We start from the raw sequence: 18,348 nt of genomic DNA, 5'->3' as shown, positions 1-18,348 counted from the left end.
GGTTTTATATGTAATAGTTCCCTGACATTCTTTTTAGATAAGGATGGCTTCAAACTTGCAGTGATCCTCCTGCTTCAGCCTCCAGAGTGCCAGGCTTAGAAACATTAATTCACCATGGTTAGTTCTGTGTTCTTCCCACCTCCTTCCCCCCAGTCTGTCTCTGTGTCTTCTTTCTTTCTTTTTCTTTCTTTCTTTCTTTCTTTCTTTCTTTCTTTCTTTCTTTCTTTCTTTCTTTCTTTCTTTCTTTCTTTCCTTCCTTCCTTCCTTCCTTCCTTCCTTCCTTCCTTCCTTCCTTCCTTCCTTCTTTCCTTCCTTGTCTCTGGGGTTCTGTCCAAGAGTGGGGCTGGGCCTGGCCCCTCCTCAGGGCTGCTGACTTACCTCAGACTGCCCTTTGACCCCAAACAGGAGGGTTGAGCTGAGTGTATCTGTGAACCATCACTGGACTGAGACACACACTGAGAGGGAATCACAATGTGGTCCTGCTCTGTGCCCCTATCCCAGTCAGGCTGTGGACCTCAAAGTTAGAGCTTCAGGTTTTTAGGGCCTGACTTTCATTCTCTGAGCCTGTCACATACACTGCATGTCTGAATTCTCAGAAAGCTGTCTTCTGTGACATGGTCACTGACAACCCAGAAAGAGCTGATGGGTCACAGAGGAGGGGATATGAGTGAGGGCTCCCTTTGCACGTGATTGGGTATTGCGGGTGTTTAGGAGGTGCACTCAGAGCTCCCTGTCTCTGTGGGCAGCTGGCTGTGTAAAATCAATGCAGTCCTCCATAGGAACCTAAGGCCTTAGCGACTGCTATACTACCAGATACCATGACAAAGACAACTTATATAATAAAGCATTTAATTGGGGGGCTTGATTGCAATTTTAGAGGGTGAGCCCCTGATTATCACTGCACGAAGAAGACCATGTTTGCTGAGAGCTTTGAATCCTGATCTTCAGGCATCAGGGAGAATGAGCATAAGGTGGGGGGAGCAAGGAAGAATGATGGGGAGAGGGGAAGGGGAGGGGGTCAGACAGACAGACACACAGACACACAGACAGGGCCTAGTGTGGCCTTTGAAACCTCAAAGTCCACTCTCAGTAACACACTTCCTCCAGCAAGACCACACCTCCTAATCCTGCCCAAGCAGTTCCACTCCATGAACCTAAGTTCCACTTCCTGTGATTAAGCATTCAAACCACTGAGCCCAAGGGGGACATTCTTCTTCCAACCTCCACACCTAGAAAGTGACTGTTCTTCTGTACATGAACAGCAGACACATGTAAGTCCTGTAACTCTTCTCTGTGTGTGACTGGAGGGAAGTCTGTCAGTTGGGAACAGGAGTTGGCCCCACAGAATTAGTTCCAGAAAACCAGAGATATGAGAGAGAGAGAGAGACAGAGAGAGAGACAGAGAGAGATAGAGAGACAGAGAGACAGAGAGAGAATACTGACACAAAACTGAAATCTCCCATCTGTAGGCTCAGCCCCCTCCCATGTTAAAAGCGCAGGAAAGGAAGTAAACCAATCACAGAAGGAGCAAGGGAGTCTGCATTATTGCACTGAATTAATACATGGGGATATCTTTAGAGGAGTCCAATGATATACTCATCCTACTCTGGCAAACATGGCTGCACACGCTGTAGCATGTATGTGCCCCGTTATACAGCCGCAGCCCAGCGTCTCTCACTTTGGAACCCAGCGCTGGCCAATAATGCCGGGAAACCACCTCTCTGGAAACAGTGCAGCCTCTTCCCAGGATTCACCAGGAGGAGGCCTCAAGCCTTAGCATCCCTAGGATCTTAAAACCATCCTGGTGTAACAGAGGAGGCAGCACAGTCCTCTAATAAGGGAGCTGGACGAGGTGGACCCTGCCAGCCCAGCACTCGGAATCCCTAGGCAGGATGGTCATGAATTGGTTGTCAGCTTGTGCTTCAAAGTGAGAGTAGATTCAAAACACAAAAAACTAATAAGGAACCACCGGGGGACAGGGGACAGCTTGGATATGTGTCACCTCAGAGGAGAAGAGCATGGGGACATGGGTCTTTGGGTATCAAGTTCAGGTAGCAGCATGGCAGTGTGCCAGGCCAGGGTGCTTGTATTCTATGTGACACTTACTCGATGTCCTTAACAATCTCCACAGGACCACAGCCAGGGCTGCATGGATGGCTCAGTCAGCAAAGCTGTGTCTTGTAATTATGAGGACTTGAATTTGGCTTCTAAGAACCCATGGGACAGAATGGGGGCGTATCTCTGGGAGGGGCTGGAAACCTATTGCAATGGATACTCCCAGGAATCTGTGGGGTGACCCCAGCTGAGACTTTTAGCAATGTGGGATATGAAGCCTGACCCGGCCATCTCCTCTGTCCTGTGGAGGGATCAGGACACAATCTCAGGCACAAAATCCTTAACCTACAAATTGTGTGCCTGCAAGATGTGCTGGGGTAAATGTGGTGCAGTAATTGGGGAAGTGGTCAACCATGGCTGATCCAGCCTGAGAGGGAATCCACTCCTGACACGGCCTGGAGGGCCAGGAACCAGAGGCTGGAGAGCAGAGAGACCTAGGAGAGAACCAAAGACGACTGGAAAAACATTTAAAAGTCAATGAAATGATTCCCAGTGATACTCTGCTGTCCTCAGAGAGTCTTGCCTAGCCCAGCTGTCATCAGAGAGGCTTCCCCCAGGAGCTGACAGAAACAGATGCAGAGACCCACAGCCAAACCTCAGATGCAGCCTGAGGAATGCTGGGAAGAGGGGAGGAAGGATTGAAGAAGGGGTCAAGGACACCACACGAAAGCCACAGAATCAACTCACCTGGGCTCACAGAGACTGAAGTGCCCACCAGGGAGCCTGCATGGGCCTGACCTAGGCCCTCTGCACATGTGTGACAGTTGTGTAGTTCGGTGTTTTTGTGGGACTCCCACAGTGGGAGGGAGCAGGGGCCATCTCTGACTCTGCTCTACCTTTGGGACCCATTCCTCCTCTTGGGTTGCCCTGTTTATCCTGAAGAGGAGAGGAGGTGCCCAGTCTGCAACTGGATATGCATGGCCGACTGATATCCAAGGGAGGCGGCTCTTTTCTGAAGGGAAATGGAGGAAGAGTGGAGGCAGGAGGGGGAGGGGAAGACAGGGGGAGGAACAGGGGGGATTAAAGGTGGTCAGGATATAAAACAAAACAAAACAAAACAAAAGTAAAGGAACAAGAAAAATCCAGGGCATGGAGGTACCTTAGTGATCCTGTGGCTGGGCAGGTGGAGACAGAGGACTTCAGGTCTCCTGATGAGCCAGCCCAGGCTAATTGAGCAAGCCCCAGGCAAGTGAGAGACCATGTTTTATTTATTGATTTTTTTTTTAAAGACATCTGTTTTCCACAAATGTGCACACACACACATACACACACAGACAAACACACATACACCCAAACCCAACCCCCCCCCCACAGATACACACACACACACACACACACACACACACAGACAAATACAAACACACACACATACACAGAGATAAACACACACACACACACACACACACACACACACACTGCAGTGAGAAAGGACAGGCAGCATCAGCAAGAGTGCAATATTTCTGACTTTTTTGACTAATGAAGGGAGGTGAAGACACTCTTCCCGAAGGGAGCAGTTTTCTATTGTTTAGACAAATGGAGATCTGTTACCCCAAGATCTCAGCCACGCCTTTAACAGCAGGTTCCAGGCACAGGACACCTACGTGCACAGGAACAGTAATGACCTGAGAAGCCTGAATGGGGACAGGCTAAGGTCCCAGGCTGCAGCTGACTGCAACCCTCACAAGGCATTTCAAACAGCAGGAATAGAGCTGACCTGACTGTGGCAGTGTCTGTGGGAAGGTGAGCCTCCAGGACAGTCCCCACTGGGCACAGTCATGGGAACTAACTGTCACTCTGACAAGAAAGGATGTCTCCTGTCACCCGCAGGTAGGATGGAGGAGTGTGCCTGGCTGAGGGGAAGGGTGCAGGCTGTGCTACATTTCTTGGTTTGTTTGTGGGAAGCCTTGCAGTCCTCAGTCCTCTTCCCCCTTTTCTCTGTATGTATGCACATGTCTGTGTGTCCATGTGAAGGTCAGAGGTCAACCCTAGATGTCATTCCTCACAGCACTATCTTTCTTGTTTTTTTTTTCCGTTTTGTTCTGGTTTTCCCAGCTCTGTGCTTGTGATTCACACTTTGAATCCCAGCACTTGGGAGGCAGGGACAGAAGGATCTCTATGAGTTTGAGGCCAGACTGGTCTACAGAGCAAGGACAATCAAGGACAACCAGGACAACCAAGACTACACGGAGAAACCCTAACTTGAAAAACCAAAAATATAAGCAAACACCCAAAATGACACACCCTGCCAAAAGAAACCAACCCAACAACAAATCGGGGTTTGTTGGGAGCTCACTCATGTCTCTAGGTGCGTGTTTCCAGCTCCCTGGGTCTAGGGCTATGGTCATGTTTTTTACTCCTTGTTTTTGCAAATCAGTTCTGGGACCTAACTCCCATCTTCGTGTTTTACTGACTGTGTCATCTGCTGAGTCCCAGGTTTATCTTTTGGGTTTTTTTCTGAGGCAGGATTTCTCCATGTAGTTCTGGCTATCCTGGAACTCTCTCTATAGACCAGGCTGGCCTGGAACTCATAGAGATCGTCTGCCCCCTGAGTGCTGGGATTAAAGGCATGTTACCCCCCCATCATCTTTAGATTTTAAGATTATATTTATTTGCTTATTTGCTTATTTTTACTGTAATCATGGTGTGTGTGTGTATAGGTTTAAATGACAAAGACCTTTACCTGGTGAACCAACCCTTTCACCCCCTATATTTATCTCTTAAGGTTTTCCTGCTATTCCTGGATCACAAGGTTGCTCCTTACCCAGAAGGAAGGAACATGTGTAGAGAGAAGTTAAGATGACAGACAGGGTGATGAGGAGGATCCACCTCACTGTAGGAGCCAAAACCCACAGCTGGCACCCCAAACTCACGCAACATCACCCTGAATCTCCCAGGCACTTCATTTACTCTCTTGACTCCAGATTCACAGCAAACTCACAGCTCCTTTAATGCATTTTATTGAGCCACAGCAGAGAGTGGACCCCTGCACAGTGTAGCTACCTGAGTGGGAGGGACACGGGTGGTCAGGGGCTTAGGTAGAGCAGAGTTGGGGCTCAGGATGGGGAGCAGGAGAGGAAGGCAGGGATGCCACCCGGGCAGGAAGCAGCATGTTGGGAGCAACAGAGGTCACCCTGGATGTGACTCAGAAGTCCCTGGGGACATAGCGGCGGATCCAGTCCAAGTAATAGGTGACCCGAGTGTAGACGCCAGGCCTGTCAGTCTGTGCACAGCCATCACCCCAGCTCACCACACCTGTCTGCAGCCAGGTGTGTTTTCCCTTGCAGACCAGAGGTCCTCCAGAGTCACCCTAGAGAGGACAGGGGTCAGTACTCTTGTAAAGGCTGGGTGGGGGTGGCAGGGTGAGGGGACAGGAGCTCACCTGACAGGAGTCATGTCCTTCAGTCCCAGCACACAGCATGTTGTCACGGACAATGCGGACATGGTCACCTGTGCTGAGACCTTTGTGATACATCAAGTCACAGAGGCGGTTTTCTACAATAGGAACTTGCACCTCCATCAAAGGAAATGGTGGCGTCAGCTTTACTGTGGGTGAAAGAAAAACCATCCTGTGGCAGGGTCCCAGGTGCCAGGCTGGGACGGGCTCAGCTAACCCTGTCCTCTGAGGGTAGTTCTGCTCACAAGTCCCTCTGTGAGTCAGGCTCACTTCATTCAGCTCTGCCAATCTGACTTCTTCCTCCAGGCTGGACCTGGATTTCTGACCTTATTCAGAGAAGGAGGACAGTCCTGAGGGTCTTTAGCGAGTTGTCAAAAGAAAGTAAGCAAGACCACTAGGGAGAAGGGAAATAGGCACTGAAGGTTCCCAAGGGAGCTGTCCAGCCACACAGGATACCCGTGACCTGGGCCACAGCCCATGAAATGTGGGTCACTGACACGGCCTGTGAAATGCCAGTCCTTTAAGTTTTAACCAGCTTCTTTGTGTGTGTGTGTGTGTGTGTGTGTGTGTGTGTGTGTGTTTGTGTGTGTGTGTGTAACGTTGTTGGTAAGTGTGATCTCACTCTTCCTCAATCAAATCCCAGAAATACAAGCAGGCTGTGGCCCCTTCGGACATGAAGCATCTGAGATTCAAGGGACCAAATGACCAATCCTAGCTATGCTGGGGTCTCCTGGCTTATGGGACCTGAGAACCCTGTTGTTCTGATGCCTTCCCACTTCCTAGGTCTCCAGATTTCCATCCTACAAGATGGAGAGAAGCCCTGAGCTGGGGATGTGGTGTGGCCACACCTTCTCCTGTATCACCTCAGTTGTATCTACCACATACCATTTTCACCTGTGTAGCCCCATCCTGTCACCCAGCACAATGTTCCTGAGGGGAAGGTCATGGAGGCAGGAGGCAGGGAGACAGGGCGGATGTTGCTGGAAATGTTCACAGGGTTTGTGAGTTTCAGCAGGGCAATGTCTGCCCCAGTCTCAGCGATGTAGAAGTCTGGATGTGGAATAATTTTGCTCACAGTCAGCAGGTTGTCATGGTAATAGAGGTACTTCTTTTGGAGTTGTACTCTGAACATGTTGGGGCCAATGACATTCCTAAAGAGAAGAGACATTCGTTTAGTAAGTCTGTGTCACTTCCAGACACCCAGAGATGGTGTGTGATGATCCCATCCTACCCCACTCTCCTTCCCATTCCTTGTCCCACCCTGCCAGGCCCAGAGAGACTCACGGTCCCACACAGTGTGCCGCCGTGAGCACCCACTGTGGGTGGATGAGGGAGCCGCCACAGATATGCCTCCAGTAGGTGTCATTTACACGCAGGCTCACCTGCCAGGGCCACCTGTTCTCAGGTGCCTCCTGTCCCCCCACAATGCCCTCTCGTGGCTGAGCTGAACCTGGGAACAAGACAGGGCCAATCTTAGTACCCTGGCCTGTGAGCTATGAGGGTCAGGGAGAGAGAGCCAGGGAAGGCCCAGGGGAGAACTCACCAGGGGCTGCATGCACCAGACTGCACAGGAGGGGCAGTGTCAGCAGCAGCAGCTTCAGCATTTGGATACAGTGAGGAGCAGTGCAGGCCCAGTTGGAGGTGAGGGCTGGGCTAGGCCTATCAGGTTGTGGGGTGCAGAACAATTCAGGAACCTGGGAGCAGGAAGGTAGGCCCATCCCAGGAGCTTGAGATCTCTAGTGGCTTGGCCACTCTGCTTCAGGGTCTGGGAGAGATCACTGTAGCTGTCTTTGATCTTCTCTACCCAGCCTCAGGTTCCCTCTCCATTTATCCTTCTAGATCAGGGAGGGGGGTGGGAGGAGGGCATGTCCCTGTCCAATCCAAACCTGGAGGAAATGTGTGACTCACACTCAGGGCCCAAGCGTCTGGGCCACGAAGGGGCACTGTCAACCCTCTGCTACATTAGACCCAGATCTGTGGTAAACTCTGTCCTGTGGCCTCTGTGCTCTGTCTGCTGGTCAGGAGCTTCTGCTTATTTTATCATGTGTGCTCCAGAGCAGAATCAACACAGGGAAAGGGGGATGGCAGAGTGGCCACCAGCCTCCCCTCAGGCACTTGCCACCCTGCATCTCTTCCTGGCTGACCACTCTCTTCTTTAACCACTCTACTCTGTGACTCTCCTTGACCTACTGATCATTAGCACCTCTGCCCTCAGGTCTCCTGGCTGCAGAACCCGGTGTGTGGGACCAGAAATCTCTGTGATCTGTGCTTGGGGACGCTGTGACTTCTGTTCCTCACTCCCCTGTCTGGGGAGCTCAATGCCTCTGTCTCCTGGTGAGTTCTCTCCAGGATCCCTTATGTAGTCCCAGGCTCAGAGTCCTGTTCCAGATACCTTGGGGTTATGTCAGACTCTTGATTTTCCAGAAATCTCCCTGATACCCAGTGTCTGATGACGCTACTTGCTTCCACAGACCTTGGCTCAGGACAGGCACTGGTAGGCATTGTCAGGGGCTGCCCTGTCTCAGTCAGTCCATTCCCGTGACAGGTCAGCCTGTGGTTCTACAACACAAAGCACAGCATATGGGAACACATCTGTGGGGTTTTCTCATCCACCCTCAGTGGATGTTAACTGCTGCCCACTGTATATAGCCCTGAGTGGGGTCACCGGTTCTCTTGGTTGAGAGCAGATGGGTGTTGGGAGGTGAGTGGTATTTGGTGAGGTACTTGCCTTCCTGCTGGAGGCAGGATATCTGACACCCTCCTGATCCCCACATCTGTTCTCACTAATCCCTATGTCTCTGCTGGGATTGGTTTTCCCTACTCTTCAGCCCTTCTGAGGGGTTCATTTTCTTGTCTTCTAGAAAAGAAATGGAGGCCTGTGACTTTAGAGTCCAAATTTGACAGCTAGGGCTCTATGAAAATGACTAGCTGATGAAGGTGGTCAAGTCATGACATTCTAATCTCTAGCTCAGAAACCTTAGGAGGTGATTATAACAGGGACCCCAGAGAGCTGACTTGTCCATCTGACATGTAAGGACACAATGGGAAGGCACACCTGTGATCCAGTAGGTAGGCCATCTCCAAAATCTACCTGAGGACACCTAGCTTCAGATCAACAGATTGAAAGACCTGGTGTGCACAAGCCACCATATCCACAGTGCTGGGTGGAGGGGCCTCAGGGGCTGAAGTAGGAAGTCTCTAAGCTACTCATTGAATCAGTGTCATCTGGGTTCCTGGGATGGCTAGGGACCAAACAGGAAGCAGTTCTTTGTTAGGTGAGTGAGTGAAGCTGACCATGAGGGACCTACTGTCTGATCTCCTGGAGAAGGAAGTCCACAGGGAGTGGGCAGGTGTCTGCTATGGGGCTGGGGAGGGGACCAAGGACAGGGATGGCTTGCACTCCAGGCATGGGCTGAAACCCACACAATTACACTCTCTGTGTTTTGTTGTTGAGACAGGGTCTCACACCATAGCCCAGGCTAGCCTTGAACACTAATCAATCCTCTCACCTTAGTGTCCCAAGTGTAAGTGTTAGGAACAACTGCTCTCTCAGACTCACAGTGACCTGCATGAGTGCTTGGATTAAAGGAATCTATCACCACTCCTGACCATCAGCACTTTATTATTTTAGATATACGTGTGTGTGTGTGTGTGTGTGTGTGTGTATCTGTTTTTGACTGTGTCTGTCAGTGTGAGTGTGTGTTTTTGTGTGTCTGTGTCAGTGTGAGTGTGTTTGTGTGTGTGTCTGTGTCTGTGTGAGTATGTTTGTGTCTGTGTGAGTATGTGTATTTGTGTGTGTCTGAGGGTGTACCGGGATATTGAGGTCAGAGGACAAACACAGCTGTTGTTTCTTAGGTGCTGTCCACCTTATGTTCTGAGATAGGGTTTTTCACTGGCCTGGAATTCACTGATTATGTTAGCCTGACTGTTCAGCAGGCCTTAGTAATCTTTCTGTCTCCATCCTCAACCAGGAATACAAACATCAGACTTGGTTCCTCATGCTTTCAAGGCAGACATTTTATCAACTGAGCTATCATGCCAAGCCAAGCCCTCCACTCTTCTGGTTGATAAAGTCTACAACCAATTGTGATGAAACTCTTGGTAAATTTGTAGGATCTCACCAAACCCACAGCAAACGTGCTGTCTGAGGGTGAACTTACGAAACCCCGGTTGTGAAGGGCAGATGAGAGCAGCTGCCTCCCTGCTTCGCCAGCATGAGTATCTGGACGGCAGGCTAACTGGGAAATAAACAAAAGGTATAAAGAGTCCAAGGAGGAGATGGATTCACCCTCCACATTGGCAGACACAGGCAGCCATCCACACAGCTTGCCTCCGAGTGACTATGGCCACTGTTAGAGACCCAGGGCTGCAGGAAGATGCTTTTTGCAGAAGTCATTGCTAGCACAAGACTCAACACAGAAAATAAGCATAACTTCTTGACACTTGCAATGACGAGCTAGGCAAGAATCCAGAGTAGCCGAGCATTCCAGTTAAAGAGACTAAAAATCACCTAGAAAAATACCTCGTAATAAGTGCACATTTTTGTTTTTGTTTTTAATTTAAAACAAGGTCTCCCTCTCTATATATCTCAGAGTGGTCTCAGTTTCAAAGTCCTTTTAAATGCACGGATTATATGCATGAGCTACTGCTTCCAATGCTTATATGCAGTTTTACAGAAGAACTTAGTCAACTGAGTGCAAGGATGTAGAATTACATGTGTCAGAGGCATGTGGCCACAAACAGGGACATTGACATGCCATGTTCATGGAGAACCCAGCAAAACACTAACAAAGATTTCTGAGAAGTACAACAATGTGGCTGTTGTTGTTGTTTGATTGTTGTTTGTTTGTTTGGTTTCTTGTTTGTTTTGAGACAGGGTCTCAGTGTGTGGTCCTGGCTGGCCAGGAACGCACTATAAAGACTGGGATGGCCTCAAACTCATAGCTGTTTTCCTGCCACTGCCTCAAGAGTGCTGGAATTTAAGTCATGAGCTACCACACCAAGATGACTTTAAAATTTTTCTGACAGATTTATGGAGGTAAGTTGTCATATGGAAGAAGTTGTCATTAAATTATTGATTACAGGAGAATTAATGTTTGGCTGTAAGCATTAACATTGGGCTGAGGATGGAGCTCAGTTGAAAAAGTGCTTTCCCAGGATTTAATCCAAGCACTGCATAAAACAGCATGGTAATGCAGGCCTGTAATATCAACACTCAAGAGGCAGAGGCAGGAGGATCAAAAGTTCAAAGTCATCTTTGGCTATCAAATCCAAGACTATGTGAGACCCTGTCTCAAATCAGGAATAAAGAGGACAACAGTATTGGACCAGAAAATCCTTAGGACTCCCCGAGGATGGAGCTCAGGGCTGGGACACTTGTCCAGCCCAGATCAGACCTTGGGTTTAGTCTTCAGCACCACAACAACAAAAGAAAAGAGGCAAGCAACTCCTTGGGTCAAAAGTACTTTGTTGGAATAAAAATTTGTGGGGATTCAAAGTGCTCAACTGTATTCTGCATTGATTCAAAACATCTTTCTTCCCTTCAGATTTGTATTCCATTTTATGTGTCTAAGTGTTTTGTCTGGATTATATATGTGCACCACATGCCTGCCTGGCCACAGAGGTCAAAAGAGGATGTCAGTCCCTCAGCAACTGGAGAGAGAGGGCTTTGAGCCACTGTGTGGGTGCTGGGAAACCACCCACTCACAATGTCGGTGTGTGCATGCTCTCAGTGCTGTGCTGTCTCCCCGTCCCATCTGTTTGTCTTGGGATGGGATCACATGTAGCCCAGGATGGCCTGCGACTGACTGCCCAGCTGACGATGATGTTGAATTTATGATCTTCCTGCTCTGCCTCTGCAGTGCTCAGGATCACAGACTCACACCATGCTCAGACTCTACAGGGCAAGGAGCAGAACTTAGGGCTACATGCATGCTGGCAAGTACCACTACCCCAGCGACATCTCTGGCCATCTCTCCATGGTAAGCACCTTATTTTAAGATGAAGGAAAGTGGGCTGCTTAGGGGACAAAAGATGTCTCCATTACAAGCTAATGGATAAAAATGTTTTCAAAGTTTAGGAGCCTACAGTTGTTTTGGAAGAAAAAAATACCACAAAAAACAAACCCAAGCATCCATGACAGTCTGTTCTCTGACCTCAGGGCAGTGTGACTCTCCTAAATATGTCATTAACAATTGTGTCTGTTCCAATATTTGTAAAGGAAAATTGCTTTCTTTCCTCAAAAGTCACAAGCATTAGTCACCAGCAGTTTGTCAACTGATTTATACAAACCCCCTTTCTGCCCTCACAGTCTTGCACAGAAATGGCTTTGTAGGCCTTTGTAAGGCCTCATCTTACCAGCTAGGAAACCCCAATCAGTCGTCTAGTACTGTGCTGTGTGCAGCAGTTCATCCAGATTTCAGTGACTAGTGCTCTGTGGAGGATCAGAAAGCAAGAACCAGAAATTGCCAAGGCTTCTGATGAGTTAACTAATCAATTCAGGGCTTTGAAACGTACCTCAGTGGAACAATGTAGGGTTCATACATACAACCCTAGCATTCAAGAAGCTCAGACAGAAAGGGGGCATGAGTTCAAGGCTGGCCTGGGCTGCAGAGATCCTGCCTCAAAACTATAATCCTAAAACCAACTAAACCAACCAAGCCTCCCATAACTCAAAGATAAATTTAAGATACCTCAAAGTGCTCTTTCTTTTTAAAGTTAGTAAAGTTAGTCATAGCAGCCACAAGCCTCATCTGTGGGTGGGTCTGACCAACTCTGGGCTCTTAAACCTCAGCTGTCCACTGAGGCAGCAAGGCTATCTTTGTAGAATGCCCTGGGGCAGTCTCCTCAGGACACTGTGGTGCTGGACACTGCAGCTCCAGTGGAGGAACCATAGGCTTGAAGCTTCCCGTGACATGTGTTGGGTATGACTGTGGGATCCCAGCATGGGGGAGCTGCTCTGCTGTGTGATAGAGTTCACTGGATGGATGGGGGACTGTCGCATCCATAAAACACAGGCTGGGTCATCGATACCTGGTTCTTCAGAGTCGCCAGCCTGAGCCCCAGCCCTCCCTTTCCTGACATCCCTGGTAACGCTACTGCATTCAGAGGGGATATCCATAAAACCTTGGTGGCAAGGGACTTCATGTCCCTGAGCATGGGTCACCAGCCCCTCACATCCTTTCTGAGGTCAAATGCCTCCTTCCATCCAGCTCTTCCTCGAAGCAGAGGCCTGGCCATGCCCCCTGGCCACTTCTTGGGCTTGAGGATAAAGGGGCTGAGAGGCCTAAACAGGACAGAATTCTGGGGACCCAGGCAGATAAGGCTGCAATCCCTTTCTTTTCCAGATGCAGCTAACTGGTTTTGGATTTTAATCATCTCCATCCCAACCTGGGCAAGCCCAGACCCCTCCATGCCCAGAGTCATGCAGAGGCTCCAGCCCTCTCCATGCCCATCTGGGCTCCTCCCAGACCCCTCTCACTTCCCACCTTGTGCCTCAATATACAGATGTTGAGCCAGCTGTGTCTGACCCTCTTCTTTCTTGGGTGCTCCATTGCTGGAAGCCCAGGTGAGTCCTTATCCTCTGCACTCCCTCCATTCTACAGAGGCTCCACACAGCTCTGTCCCCAGTGTTATGGAGCTATGTGTGTGACCTGTGCTGCCCCAGTGTGGGGGTCAGGCTGAGCACCGATGCGCTGACCTTCTTTATTATTTTCCTTTTTTAACGATAGGGTTTCTCTGTATAGCCGTGGCTCTCCTGAAACTAAGTATGTAGACCAGGTTATCCTCAAGCTCAGAGATCTGCCTGCCTCTGCCTCCCAATTGCTGGAATTAAAGGCGTGCGCCACCACTGCCTGGCAATCCCCTGACCTTCTTACCTGTTGCTTTCAGCACCTGTGCCTGAGGATGTGCTGGTGGCCATCTTGGGGGGCCATAGGGCCCCACAGGGGAAGAGGCCGTGGCAGGTCAGCCTGAGGAGCTATAGTTATCACTCGGCCTTCTGGCTGCACATCTGTGGGGGCTCCATCATCCGCCCACAGTGGGTGCTGACTGCTGCCCACTGCATTTGTGAGTTCCTTTGTCATCTAGTGCTGGGTAGGATGTGGGGGTGAATCAGAAGGTTGGACCAAGAAAGGCTGGTCCAGAGGCCTGGGTTCTAGTTGATTCTGTCTAGGCCTGTGGAGAACTCCCCTACAGTCACAACCTCTCTCTGGCCTCAGGATGGATGCCGACCGTCAGCCTTTTGGATCCATGATGGGGAGGTGAACCTCTACGGGGGCAAGGAGCAGCTGAAAGTCAGCTGGGTCATCCTCCACCCAGACTTTGTCCATGCTGGCCTGGGCTCAGATGTGGCTCTGCTCCAGCTGGCAGAGTCTGTCCAACCCTTTCCTACTGTCAAGTCAGTCAAGCTGTCCTCTGAGTCTCTTGAGGTCACCAAGAAGGACGTGTGCTGGGTGACCAGCTGGGGTGCAGTGAGCATGTGCAGTAAGTTCTGGGGAAAGATTGGAGCTGTGGGAGCAAACTTGCTACCTGAGGATCCTGGTGGGTGACATCCAGGGCCTGGGAGCAGGAGCCAGAGAGCATGGAGAGTTGCTGGCCAGCATGACTAACTGGTCACATCACTGAGGTATTCTAGCTGCCCAGGACAGTCCCTGTACCTGAGGCCAGTGACACAGCAGGGCCCAGAATCTATGACTCTCAGGTCTAATTGTTTCTTCTTATTTTCCAACTAGTTCGAAATTGGAGAAAATATCAGGGAAATAAAATCATTTGTTTTTGTCCCTTGACAGGCAAGCAGACAGAATCCTAGAACTCACAGGTGGACGTGGGCCCTTGGGACTGGCATCTACCAGCCAGGAGGATGATGCTGAGGTCAGGGACAGAGTGAGACTGGGGATAGAGCTATGATGGAGATAATCCTTCCCTGTATCCCCAGGTGGAACAGTGGAATTGTGGGATAGGTGGGTGATCTAGGTACCACCAACCAGCCACAACTCTCTTCTCAGGATCGCTGCCTCCTCCCTACCACCTGCAGCAGGTACAGGTAAAGATAGTGGACAATGCACTTTGTGAGGACCTGTACCACAGTGCCACCATTTATCGGGATCGTGGCCAGAGGCTGATCCTGCAGGACATGCTATGCGCAGTCAGTCTGGTCAGGACGCCTGCTATGTGAGTCCCACTCACCTCCTCTCGGCTGAGGATGGGTTGGCTTTGGTCATGATTCCAGAGTGGACAGTGAGGGTTTAGGCTCTGTACCAAGTGTTAGCTACTGAAGGACATGGCTCTGTTTCCTGGCTTCCTAAATAAAGATGTGTTGCACATTCTTCATGCTCAAGCTTTTTTTTTTTTTAAATGTGAATACAAATTCATTTACCTCCACTGGAAACACCTGTGGATGCTGTTTCAATGGTTTTATAAGTGAGGAACCCAAGGCTTGAGCTCACCCAGGGTGGGACTCAGGCAGCTCTCACTGTGTCCTCGTCTGTGATCCCCAGACATCCTGAATAGTTAACAGGCCGATTCACATCCCCCAAGCACCTAGCATCCCTGTATTATCCTGTAACCTGTCTGTGGTGACATTGTGGTAGGAAGGGTAACGATCCCAAGTTTCCATCCTTGGGACAATGATACTCTGACCCTCATCAATGTCACCATGGGGCCACAGGACTGCTGCATTGGGACCCTAGAAACCGGTAGATTCAGATACCCAATGTGGCTAAGGTTACTGGCATGGTTGGGTCTGTTGCCTTGAACTGTGCACAGTGATAACTGTTTAATGTGCAGGGTAAGGGTGAGGGCCAAGGGCTAGCCCACAGCCTCCCACACAGCAGTTCTGACCCTGGGTGCATGGCGGGGAGGGGCTGATTAACTGTGAGCAGCAGACCTCAGACTCAAACAGGGTTGTCCTCTCACCCTGAGCCTCCACCTAGGAGCTGACAGTCTGCAGAGGTCATTAGATGCACAGGGCAGTGATTGGGGCAGACCTTTGTGGAGTGGAGTGCTAACCTCAGACCAGATTCATCTCAAAATTCTGGGCTCAGATTTTGAGAGGGTATGGAAGAGTCCCTGACTGTGGCTCTTTGGAGTCTACAGGGGGAACCAGGATTCTGAGGGAGAGCTTAGGGCCTGTGGAGCTCCCAGCAGGTCCAGCCTCTGTTCTTCTGAAAGGGAAGTGGGTGCCTTTAGTATTGTTTCTTTCCCTTTCTTGCCTGTAGCTTGCCAGAGCAATGAGACAGAGGTGGTGGCTCCAGGGAGACTGCTAGTTTCCTGCTTCCCTGGATAGTGCTACAACTAATGTCCTCAAGCTGTCACATGCTCTCTGAATACACACACACACACACACACACACACACACACACACACACACACACACACCAGTATTTCTCCAAAACAGGTTACCAATAGCAAGAGCTGCCCAGTGCTCTAGCACCTCCCCTGGACAGGAAGGGTAGAAGGTAAAGGCTTTTCTGTAGCACACAACCTGGTTGACACTGCTTCAGGCTCAGAGGGTAAAGGGTAGTTGAGCCTGGAGTCTCTGGACCATGGCTAGCCAATACTCCCAGGATCCTGGAAACAGCTTGACGCAGCCCTTTCTCTTGCAATGCCCACTTCCTGGGTGTGAAGTGTGGGTCCTCAGACTGCTGAGAAGATAAGGTATTCAGGGCTCTGGGGCAGTGGTCACTGCTTCTTTGACTGATGCAGAATCTGGGTCCCCACAACTTGTACTTGAGACCCTTCTAGTGCTACTGGGACCCCAGGTACCATAAGGACTGTCTTCTGCCTGTGACACACTGGAAGCCAGGGCTAGAGAAATGTCATCAGTGGACTTTTTGAGCCCAAAGTCTGTGCCTAGCTGTGCTCTGCATGGCATTGGGTGTCCATGCCTGTTGTGGTAGTCAGTGTCTCTTGAATTATTTTTGTGTGGCTCACAGGGACACTAAGATCTGGAACAGGGAGTCAATACTTGTCCTCACCTCTAGGTGACAGAGACCATACATACTAAAGGTGTTCTGCTGCCCTTCAGAAGAATGTGTAAGCATATGTTATCCTGTAGCATATGTATCAAAGTGCACAAGTGTGTGTGTGTGTGTGTGTGTGTGTGTCTGTGTATGGGAAAGAAGTTTGAGTTCAGAGGACAACTTATGGAAGTCAGCTCCTTCCTTCTGACCATGATGGTCTCAGGGATGGAGCTCAGGCAGGAGAACTAGCTCTTGTGCCTCACCTGAGCTGGCTTTTCCCCCTAAGTCCCCCAATATCACAAAATCTGCAAAACCACAGTTATGAAGTAGCAATGCAAGTAGTTTTATGATTGACGGTCAGGGAGGGGTCACCACACAGGAGGAACTGTATTAAGGGGTGACAGTGTTAGGAAGCTTGTGAACCACTGGTATGTAAGATGGCCCTGGCTTCCAGAGAAGGAATCTATGTTCATCCTTCTGTAACCTCCCTCTTACCTCTAGGAAGGGGCTTTGTCTCCACAGTTTTTTTTTTTTTTTTTTTTTTTGTTTTTTTTTTGATTTTGGTTTTTTTGAGACAGGGTTTCTCTGTATAGCCCTGGCTGTCCTGGAGCTCACTCTGTAGACCAGGCTGGCCTCGAACTCAGAAATCCACCTGCCTCTGCCTCCCAGAGTGCTGGGATTACAGGCGTGCGCTACCACCGCCCGGCTGTCTCCACATTTCTTACTGATGACACTATAGTGGCTTTCCTTTGCAAGGGCCCTGTCAGTCACTCTCAGAGAATGGGGTACCAGGTCTGTGGATGCATCTTCTCCAGGCTTAGTGTCTACATGCCCATAGGGGTCCTCCTCCTCATACCCTGGAAAGCTTGTGTAGTGTCCTCTGCAGGGTTAGCCTTTATCAAGGACAGTTAGTGCCTTTGGAGCAAGGCCTAGCAGGGCAAACATTTAGATGTTTGTCGTAAGTGTGATAGCTTGCACACCTGACTTCTTCAAAAATTGTTTACTCCCTGTCATTATCTCTAAAACAAAACATCAGATGGGTTTTCATCAATGGCCGCTAGCACTTGGGTGATTTTCCTTCTACAGTGCTGGTTGAAACATGAATCTGTGCTTGGTAGACTAGCACTGTGCCATTGAGTGATGCCCCGAGTCTGACATCCTTGCTTTTTAAATAGCAAAATGCTCTTTAAGAGATAAAGCAATTAAGTGTAAAAGACAAGAAAAGTAAATGAAGAAAATCATAATTTCATCTCTGTGCAGGGGCGGTCTGCACAGAGATGTTTCCGTCAACCCTGGCCATTCTCATGAATGAGACACTGTATCTAGATGCCCCTGACAGGTGTCCTTGGGACCTTTTCCTAGGGACACTCCTCACTGGGAACAGCTCCTTCCTCCCAAGGCAGGTGTGATTGCCCCTGCACTCCAGGTTAAGAACCATGGAGACAGTGGTTTCCCTAAGGTCACACACAGCAGCAGACAGGGGGGGAAACTGGGCCTCTCCCCCTGCTCACCTCTGGGTCTGAACCCACGAGAAGAGACCAGGACAAGTGTGACCCTGGGCACTCAAGACCAGCAGGTCAATGCAGGGGGATACTCTTCTATGTGAGGTAGAGTTGTCAAGACAGAATTGTCCAAGCCCCTCTCCTCCTTCCTGTCTCCAGCTGTTCTTCTCCATCCCTGGGACATCCTGCTTGGTCCCTGACTCCCAGGCCAACTTCTCATCTGCTCAAGGCTCAGCATAAACTTGCATCAATCCAATGACAGTCAGAGGCACCCAGCAAGCAGCTTGCATACCACAGTGCCATCATCAGGGCCCTTGATAATTCCTGCTCCCTCAACTTCAACCTGAGGATGCTGGGAACCAGACAACATCACACG

The 18,348-nt window shown here is 49.8% G+C and overlaps 1 protein-coding gene across 3 annotated transcripts in view; it reads right to left on the bottom strand.

Moving 5' to 3' along the window:
• Positions 1-5,056: 5,056 nt before the first annotated feature.
• The window catches only part of LOC127693938 (tryptase-like), a 127,692-nt gene continuing 114,400 nt past the window's right edge, over positions 5,057-18,348 (bottom strand). Inside the window, exons 1-5 of one of the 3 annotated variants that reach the window (XM_052195247.1) lie at positions 7,053-7,326; positions 6,794-6,959; positions 6,395-6,660; positions 5,495-5,658; positions 5,057-5,422 (exon numbers count right to left, since the gene is read on the bottom strand). In XM_052195247.1, the coding sequence (XP_052051207.1) occupies positions 5,258-5,422; positions 5,495-5,658; positions 6,395-6,660; positions 6,794-6,959; positions 7,053-7,227 (936 nt within the window). In that variant the 5' untranslated portion in view covers positions 7,228-7,326 and the 3' untranslated portion in view covers positions 5,057-5,257. Of the gene's footprint in view, positions 5,423-5,494; positions 5,659-6,394; positions 6,661-6,793; positions 6,960-7,052; positions 7,327-18,348 lie in introns of those variants that run through there. The other 2 variants (XM_052195245.1, XM_052195244.1) reach the window with 2 other exon arrangements.

Source organism: Apodemus sylvaticus, chromosome 10 (genome assembly GCF_947179515.1).
Source record: "Apodemus sylvaticus chromosome 10, mApoSyl1.1, whole genome shotgun sequence".
Taxonomy (NCBI): Eukaryota; Metazoa; Chordata; class Mammalia; order Rodentia; family Muridae; genus Apodemus; species Apodemus sylvaticus.
The sequence above is the reverse complement of the archived record's forward strand: the minus strand, read 5'-3'. Positions and strand labels throughout refer to the sequence as shown.